This window comes from Egretta garzetta, unplaced genomic scaffold (assembly GCF_000687185.1).
Source record: "Egretta garzetta isolate BGI_Z169 unplaced genomic scaffold, ASM68718v1 scaffold45, whole genome shotgun sequence".
Classification (NCBI taxonomy): domain Eukaryota; kingdom Metazoa; phylum Chordata; class Aves; order Pelecaniformes; family Ardeidae; genus Egretta; species Egretta garzetta.
The window spans coordinates 4722824-4732649 of record NW_009260028.1 but is presented as its reverse complement, the minus strand read 5'-3'; the positions used below and the strand labels follow the sequence as shown (position 1 = coordinate 4732649).

Genomic DNA, 9826 nt, shown 5'->3' with positions numbered 1-9826 from the left:
GTTGTCTTCTCAAAGGCTTTTTGGAAATCCAGATTCACTCCAAGCCAAATCCTTGTTTCCCATGGGCTTCCTAACTCTTCCAGTGACCTCTTAAGAAGTTTGGGAGGCAGACTTCAGGTTAAGTTGATTCTTCACAGATGTATCTCATACATGTATGAGATACGTTCTAATCAATATTTATAGCTTCAGTGAACATGCCATCTGTAGCAGTAGAGTTGTGCAATTCACCAGGCCCTTGCCATGGGGGGGGGTTTTCCATGTTGCTTTTGCCAGCGTGTCCAAGGCGGGCAGCGAGTGTGGCCGTGGACAGTGGCGAGCAGCTGGGAGCCGGGCGCCTCTTCAGCCGCTACACCTGTGGGCAGTGAACCAAGTCCTGGGGAAGCCCCTTCCCCCTCGCTCTTTAATCTGTGTGAAGCACTGCTGTTCCGCTGTTGTTTTTTCCCCCTCCCCTTTTAATCCTAAAAACAAGAAGGAGGGGGGGTTGAAGAGGCAAGCCTCTGTGCGGCCAGATGCACATTCTCATTTTCTTCGCTTCCCATTGGTGCGGATGTAGGGGCTGTTTTGAGATGATGTGCAAAGGAGAGTAAATTGTATTCTTATTTTAGTTTGGAAAACTAACCATAGCTGCTTCAAGGTACCATGTGGGTTTTGTTTCCTTCATCTCTGTTTCCTCCTGCATTTCATTGGCAGAACATCACCGTTTGTTTTCAAACTGTAATTTCTTAAGTACATTACAGTTCTTGCATTCAGAAGTGGTCTCTCGTATATAAATGTCATAATATACTTGTCAGTATTGTAATATGACATCAAATATCAGATGCTTAATAAAGAAATCTGAGATCTTTTAAGTGCTTAATTCCTTAAAAAAAAAAGACGCTTACTAAGGTAGAATTTATGGGGCAGTCAGACTGTTCAAGAAAATAACCATAAATACTTTACTGCATGAAGATTATTCTTGTTCTCTCCTTTGCATGGTTTACTATGAAAAGAAAGATCAGAACCTTAGAATGGGATTGTCTGTACAGTCCCAGAGTTCTTGGGAAGGTCTGTTCTTGCTGACTCATAATACAAAAATAAATCAGCATTTAATGAAAAGAAATGTCACATTCAAAGGCAATAAAAGGGCAATAATTCTTGCACTGAGTGCTCCTTTAGACTGCAGAGCTCATTGGCACATGGAAGTCTTCAGGAATTTATTGTGAGTCCAGAGAGAGAGTGGAGCACAAGAGCAGTCGGTAGCGTTGAGAATTTTAGAAGAGGTTCTTCCTCTGCATCAGAGCTTAAGGTCAGCCCAAAATACTAAGAATCAGAATGAAGGCTTGGAGAGAGGAGTTGGAGTGATAAAATGCTAAAATAAATATAGACAAGGAATATGAGCCAGCTTGTTCTTATCACATTAGATAGGGTGAGGAAGTAACTTCTCATAAACACCATGCTTCTGCAGTGTTTATACCTCCAAGAAATACAAATGTCAGTCAGTTGGTACTGAGAAGGAAAATAACCAGCTACATGAATACCCATATGTTCTCTATAAGCTGGAGCCAGCTTTTCAGGACAAAACATTCCTAGATACATATATAGGATGCACTGCTCAGCTGTTCTAAGTCTGGTTCATTCTCCTAAGGCTATTTTCCAGGGGGAAATCCTGGCCTTCTTTGCAGTTAGAGAAGTGCAGCGTCTCCCCTTTGCACCCATAAGGAGAGAACAGGACTGCAAACTTATCTCCAGTTAAAATCACTGTAAGCTTTGCTTTACTGTACATTTCTAATCAAGAGGACAGTTACCATCTCTCAGGCAGAAGTCAAGACTTGAATCATATCCTGAGCAGTCTGAAATGTGGAAACAAATAAGAACTGTGTAAACTTCACGAACATTTTAATAACTCTTACTTGTGCATGTTTGTGCAAAAAGTACAGACTCATAGGAAGCAAAAAAATAGAGTATCTGGGGTTCCCCACCTCACAGCGTGGGTACGTGTTTTTTCCTTGCAGCAGCCGGAGCTTAGGGCTGAGGAAGATTTCGGCCTAAACACCAAATTTTCTTGACATTGCTAAAGAGGCTGTCAGAGCAGATCTGTCCGCATCCTGTGAGCCAATTCAGGAGACCGCTGTGGGTCCCTTGCAGCTTAGTTCCTGCAGTGTTTCATGCTGAAAGCCTTTGATGCTTGTACCAACATAGCTGCAGTGGGTGAAGGAACATTTAACAGAGGAGAAATTTTACCAGCTCATTCTGTGTCACCTCAGTGGGACTGAAACGTCAGATGTACCACCTCACTTTCCTCCCAGTTCCCTTTCACGTTGCATCACACCTCCTCTGCGTGAATGATACCATTGCCTTCTGCTCTTGTGATGGTGGAGGTAAGCAGAGCGCAATTGAGTCAACGACTTTATAATGAATTGTCATTACGCTGCAATGCAGGTTCCGGGTTGACCAATGTTAAAACAGAAGAGATATCTGAAGTCAAGATGGATGCGGAATTCCGGCATGACTCAGGATATGAAGTTCATCATCAAAAGCTGGTGAGTGAACAAACAGTGCTTTCCACACGTGCTTCTTGAGTTGCTGATTCAATCCTGAACTAGCGGGTCAATTACGGCCATGTTTCCCCTGAGTGATACGGATGCTGGAAGTGCCAACAGCGAGTTTTCACCTGAACAGATTATAATTTTTCTGGTCCTCTCTTAAATGAGAGTAAAGCTGGAACAATTTCAGCAGAGAGGATGGAAAGCCATTAAGTCTTGTGCGAGAAGAAATTCTGACAGTTCCTTGCACTGCCATGTGACTGGATGTGGTCATACGGGCAATACTTGTCCCACAGTCCATCTGTCATGGTGACTTGACTAAAGAGGAGGGATACAGAGAACAGAAAATGCTAAGTAAGTTTAAAAAAGAAAAAAAAATGTTTGATGGAGACAGGCAGCATGGTGCAGCAAGAAATAGAGTGACACCGTTTCAGGAATAGATTCCTTTTCTGTCAGAACAGATGGTGGTGGTACACGAAGGAGGCTGAACTCCATGGAGCATAACCTTTCGCAAGATTGCTTGCTTGGGGTAAGAGGAGATCCTCCACAGGCCTTAATTTTAATTGTACTGGGCTGTATCTGTGTGTTTTGTTCCCTACGGTGTATTAAATTATTAACAGGTGAAGGGCTAGTAGGAGCAAAATATTGTTCGCCATTTGAACTGTGCTTCTTAGAAACACAAAAATAACAACCACAAGCAACATAAGTAAGAACAAGCATCTCCTAAAAGCTTTTTTCAGTCCCTTAATAAGTAATGAAGAACGCATATAGCAGCATTGACTATAAACCTTTTCTGCTTCCTCTTTTGTAAAGGTATATTACATGATGAGATTTCAGTTCCATGACTTTGAGTATCCTGATATTAAACTTGAAAGCTCTTTTTCTTAATATATTCTTAAAGCTAAGTAGTGCTGAAAATTAAAATTAACATGGGACTCAAATTTGCATTTGAACTAGGCAATCACTGTGTGAAAAGATATTCTGCCATCTCTTTGATGCAGAGAACTGAGAATTCCCAGTTTGATGAGCTAATCCAAAATGCATTAGCACTAATTTGGGAAATTCTGACGTGCTTAGCTCAGATGGGTTAAACATCCTGATGGAGTAAACCCGTGCAGTTTACAGAAGGGAAGGAACTTGCAGAAACGTGTTTTTAGACACAGTAGTTATTGATCCTGTGTCACATGCACTTCCCAGCAGCAACCTTAAATATTTAAGTGGTTTGATACCATCCCGAGTGGCTTGGTGCTGGAAACTACCCTTACCGTGGTGGCTGACAGGGAATACATTGCAATCCCTGCACTTGGGTAATCCGTGTGATGTTTAAAATGTGACTTTTCCAGCTTTTTAGAGCATTTTACGCCATACTTCTTACCCATAGGTACAACTATTATTTAAAAATTAGTAAGCTGTCCTCTAGGTTATCTTTTCAATTGAGACTGAGCAAGGAGTCCGGTATTGCTGAGAAGGTACGGGACTGATGCCTTGCGGGGCATTGCTGGCTTACGGCATGCCATATCCTACCTGATGCCCTTCTCCATCTGCTTTAATTCAAAAGCAGCAAGCAGAAAATACTTTCACCAGTGTTTTCCCTCTCCTGTGCCCTGGTAGGACTTACTGAAACAGTCTCCTTAGGATATTGCTTTTAATTCAGCTGCGCATTGTATCTTACACGCAGACTTCTGAATTGAGCTGAAATTGCAGTTACTTTCTTTTTTATGAGCGTTCACATTTTAACTGTACATGAAGTTGATTTTCATGGCCCCAGAGTGCTTGAGGCCTTCCTCTGTTGCATGTGTATAGTAGCTGGGACATTCCACAGTGCTCCAGAATACTGTGGGAGCAGAATTTCAGTCCTGGGCAGGTAAAACTGAGAGAAGAAATTACTAACTGGCATCAGTTTATGCCAGCACTGTCCATTGCGTGTACTATCTAGTGAATTCTTAACTTTGTTTAAACACATTTCTTGCTTAGGACTAGGAACAATATAAATATTTATACTGCATGCTTTAATACCTCTCTGAGGAAGATTGTGTTTCTTAAAGAGTGCAAATGTTATACAGCTCATTATAATTCTCAGCTGGTTTCCTGCTTCCCTCTGCATTTTTGTTAAATACTTGTCAAAGTATTTAGTCTTTCAGAGTGAGGTAGTCTTACAATTCTGTGAGTGTAATTTATTCTCTAATCCTTCTTGCCCATTTTGGTTAAAAATAATAATAATAAAAGCCCGCTATTGACAAGTGGACAAAAGGTTTGTAAAATATGCATAGATGTAAAATAATCCTGCATATTCCTTGAATACAAAAGAGGACAGTGAGAACAATCACCCACTTTTCATACCTGCTAAAGGCTGATCTGATTAAATGCATAGTAAGGCATCTTGCTGTCCACTCTTTTGCCTTATCGGTATGTATAATGCAAGTGGATCTTCTCTGGTTTTTACACAACTGTTACCTCGTCTAGGTCTCACATGAGTATTGCCATCCAGGTATAGCTCCTTCTGCCTTTATCCTGCAAAATCTTGAAACATCCCTTGGTGGTCACTTAAATCAGCGTGCTTGTTTTTGTTGGACTCTTGTCTCTTTGGTGTGAGAATTTGCTCCCAACTGGCTGCACGCAAGTTTCACTGCTGTCCTACAGGTCTTTGCTACTCTTTTATCGAAGAAATGCATCATAGTCCAAACAAGCCACGCAGATGTAATTTATTAATACTTTTGTGATTAGCATTCTAAAAATAAAGAAATGTGTATGCTCCCTGGTTACTCCTGTACAAGCTTATCAGTCATTTTGCAATTAGCTCGACTCTCTTACCCAACAAGAAAAAAGCAGCTGCTATCTAAGACCTGTGCAAAGCAGAAACATGGAGATGAGTCTTCCCCTTAGCCGCAGCACTGCTACACCGCAGGCAATACAGATTTCCCAAATTGCTGTTCTCCAACTATGAGAGCTTTGTGGTACAGCGATCCAGTTTTGAATAACTAGGATGACATGCAATACTGTTTAATTACTGATACTTCAGTAGGCTTTATATTGCTGTGGCAGCTGGGCAGGTTAGGCAAATATTCAGTAAGCTTTTTATTAGCCACCTTCCTTTATTTTTCTTTTGTAGGTGTTCTTTGCTGAAGATGTGGGTTCAAATAAAGGTGCCATCATTGGACTAATGGTGGGAGGTGTTGTCATAGCAACAGTGATTGTCATTACTTTGGTGATGCTGAAGAAGAAGCAGTACACATCTATTCATCATGGGGTTGTGGAGGTAAGAAAAGACTACCAAGCACAGCTGGTGTCACAGGTACAAGACAGTCAACACACTGCTCTATAAATACATTTACAAATGAAGAAGCCATGTTTTTTGGCTAGCGTAATGTTCAGAGTCAGAGTGGTTGCATCTAGCAGAGTGGAATCAAATTGCCTTATTTTGTAAAGGCAGACACAATATAAACCATGTTAAGCTGTGTAAAACCACAAAAATTTCCTCTGGAACTATCCCAGACCAATCACCTCATAATGTGAAAGTTCGTTTTATAGGAAATTTAACAGCAGCCAACGAGCAGATACTGCACAAGAGGAAAAACCTGGGTTTACTGTTGTTGGGAATTCACACACACAGATTTCTTTATTTAGCTTGCAGGTAAACATTTGAGGCAGGTCTTCTGTGGATTGTGCTGTACGCTACAAGGATTTTCCCTGTACAAATACTTTATTACTTTTTGTTCTCTAAACAAGATTTTCTTTTGCCACCAACAGCTTTTGATTTATGACTAATCTGAAACTCATAGATTTGAGAAACAAATAATATATAAAACTCTCTTATATGGGATTTTCAAGATTAAAACCCTTCTCTCTTCCCAATCTACAAAGTAAATTTGTGGTCAGTTTACAGTAACTTAAAATAGCTCATCTGTTGCTTGGATTTAAAACAAGATCTCTGTGAGTAGAAAAACTTAATTATGAGAACTGGAAGGAGGTTCATGTAACTTTTTTTTCCTCTTGTGTATTGATATCTAGTCTGCTGTGCGAGTGCCTGGTTTGCGGATAGTACTTTTATTAGCAAGCACTTGAGACACTTGTATGTTTTTGCCTTCCAAAACTGGTATTTTATTTTTTTGATTGAAACTAAGTCTTGTTCAAGTCCACAGTTTATGTTGGTTTCACCTTGAGTCAAATGAACCTTGCTTTGGTCTTGCTGGAGATGTACATGCTTCCTGACGCATATATTCCACTCTCTGGGGCAATGGAGGGTCTTAAAAATATTTGAGTAAGCCTTTGTCTTAAGCCTGTGCTTGTGCATCCCTATGTCCATGCTGTGGTTGCCCATGTGGTTTGAAACCTTCCAGAGAGACATGGTCAGAAGAGCACCAGCTGTTTGGGGTTGTTTTGAGCAGACAGCAAGCCGTGCAGGATTTTGGACTGAGAGGCAGAAAACAGCAATCAAGCATCTCAGCTTTAACATGCCATGTGAAAGCTTCCAGACCATTTTATAGAAAATTGAAACAGGTTTTAGTTTTAAACCACCGAGTTGATAGCTGCCGCCAACAGTCATGCAACCTGAGACCCTCCTTTGGCTGAATTTAGCGACAACAGAATAGGTCAGGGGGCTTGCTAGGCCAAAGCCCCAAATCAGATGTTGAATGTGGACATACCATTATTGCAGGACAACCTTAAAATTTCAGATGGGCTTCACCTGATGGAATGGCGTGGCAAAGGTAACTCTGCATTCCTATGAGCTTTCTTCAGTGACAGTGAACTTGGAAATGTAGGACTAGAAATAACACGCTCAAGCCGGACAAATAATTCATGTCAAAATGACAGCATCACTTAATGAATAAAGAAATATACAGATAGAACCATAAAGCTATAGCATGTGGATATTAGTGGATTTATAGTACCACACTGTAGATGGTGTTGCCTTGTAGATTTGCTGCATTGTGTCTGGCACTGGCAGGCAGGATTCCTTATTCTGCCAGACTTGCTCTGTGGTCTTGGCAGCCTGCATAGCCTCACTGTCTGATCTTCTCACCTGCAAGGCATAACATCTATTTTTGTCTAGGCGGGTGAAAATTTTGTAGCACTTTGGGGGGGAAAAAAAAACCACCCCAAAGATCCATATACAATTGATGTTTAGGATTAAAATGTCTTCAAAATTAAGCTGTTGCATTCTGAAGAGGATTAATTTATTTAGCAACAGTGCACCTTTAATGTGGTGTGCACAAAAAGCATGAAAGAGCAAAACCACTTGATGCAAAAATAACTGTACATCAGCTATAGGTTGGCTGAGTGTGCTTTAACAAATCTTGCAACCTGTTTGTTGCATGTCAGAAGTTACCATGAGAATTTAACTCTGTGATAATGGATGCGAGATTACAAAACAGGTTCTGTTCCGCCTGTATTCTTACCTTCCAAAAAGTCAACTCTGACTGTAGTACTTTTTCTCATTTCCCTATTTCTTTAACGAAAGACATTTTTAAAAATCCTGTTAGCCTTTTTTTGGAGCTCTGAGGAGGAATATATTTATCCTATTTCGAAAAAGTGTCATCATAATTTTCTTCCCATCTGAGAATATAAATGTTTCAAAGTGGTTCAGCCTCTCCAGGAGCAGGACTGCCACAGTTAAGTAAGTAAATTACTTGAGTGATTGAAAATGACTTACTATATGTGCACGTAGGAGCTCCAGCAAACATTCTGAAGGTGTTTTTTGCTGGTGCACCCACCCCAGCTGTCTGCAGGAGGTTAATTCCTCCATGAAAGCAGGTGGCAGAAGAGAGGTTCTCCCCCTCCTGTGCTCCAGACTACAGTCGACTGTCTCAGCTCCTCCTCTTTCAGGATCTCCTCTTTGAAGCTCATTTGCTTTGTGTTATGGAGACAGCACTTCCAGCAGGAGCATGTGGAGATGAGAGGGCTCACGGCAGTAGCAAAGAAGCCATTAAAATTGCTGTAGCACTCTCCAAAGTCCATCTCTCAAAGTCTGATCAGCAGGTGTATATTAGGCAGCATCCGTTTGCCATCGTTTAAACAACAGTGTTATGTTCAGTGCATCTCCGAGGGCTGCCAGCACCTTCTGTCTGGGCTTTTGATCTGCCCCATGTGTGTAGAGGCAACGCGTGAATTTCTCTGCAGCGTTACTGTCTTCCTGACGCCATGTTAGGACTTCCCGTGTGAAAGATCCATAGGGTGGAGCAGAAGGGGGTAGGTGGACAAACAGTCTCGAAAGAGGTTATCTACCCGACCGAGCTGTTTTCTCAGGAGACATTGCAGCTTAAAGAAGTGTCTACGCTGCTTCTCAGCAGTGCCAGAGTACCCACATCTCTTCTTACATGCTGTGTTCAACCTCTGCCGCCTCCGTAATGGGTGCAAAAAGCTTCTTAAAATGGTAAAGGGCTTTAGGGATTTACTGACAAGGAGATAATCGGGTTCAAGGCTTGTCTCTTGGCAGGGCAATACCTAAGACAGAGGTTGTAGGGAACAAGAGGGACAGTTTGGCGGAGTTGAAATGGGTAAAGGCGAGTAGGAGCGAAGACGTTCAGGATGAGTGATAGTGCACAATGGTTGGCGGTGAGATGGATCACCCTGCAGCAGACAGCTACGGCAAAGCGAGGTGCTAGCGTACCAGCACTAGTCGTTTCAAAGGCTGAAGGGGAAATTAAAAAAAAAAAAAAAAAATTGACTAAGACTGCAAGTAGGAGCCTCCATAAACCCCTTTCATCTGTAAGTGCTGTATTTCAGAGGTTATTTGACTTTCACTGTGAACGCAAAGGCGGGTGCTAGGGTACCAGCCCTAGTCGTTTCAAAGGCTGAAGGGGAAATTAAAAAAAAAAAAAAAAAAATTGACTAAGACTGCAAGTAGGAGCCTCCATAAACCCCTTTCATCTGTAAGTGCTGTATTTCAGAGGTTATTTGACTTTCACTGTGAACTGATTTTATCAAAGTGGGGCTTTTTAATATGGAATATTGTGCAAGGGTATTAAAAAATCAGTCTGATTTTACTGTCCTTCATAACATTTTTTCATAGTCTTCTTCCGCCCTGATTTTCTCCCAAGTTTCTCTAGTTTCTCGTCAATTCTTTAGTCTCTTCCGCCTTGCACTTTCTTTGATTCTTTTTTTATTTCTGTTGTTGTCTTAACCCTGTTCCTTTCCTGCAAGCAGGTTATGCTGTGTGCCTAACACATCTTATAACAAGTGCTGAGTGGGAGGGTTAAGCTAAAACAGGTGACAGAGTTCAATACAGTGTTGTTTGGAGCTTAAATACGAAGAAACACACTGCAGGTTCTGGCATACCCCTCCTTTGCATGGGAGGAGCACACTTT

General features: G+C 41.4%; 1 protein-coding gene across 2 annotated transcripts in view; it reads left to right on the top strand.

Annotated features, from left to right (window-relative positions):
* The window catches only part of LOC104128210 (amyloid beta precursor protein), a 181019-nt gene that overhangs the window by 166505 nt on the left and 4688 nt on the right, over nucleotides 1–9826 (top strand). For both annotated transcript variants that reach the window (XM_009640952.2, XM_009640947.2), the window contains 2 exons: nucleotides 2419–2519; nucleotides 5632–5778. In XM_009640952.2, coding sequence (XP_009639247.1) covers nucleotides 2419–2519; nucleotides 5632–5778 — 248 coding nt within the window. The remainder of the gene's footprint in view (nucleotides 1–2418; nucleotides 2520–5631; nucleotides 5779–9826) is intronic.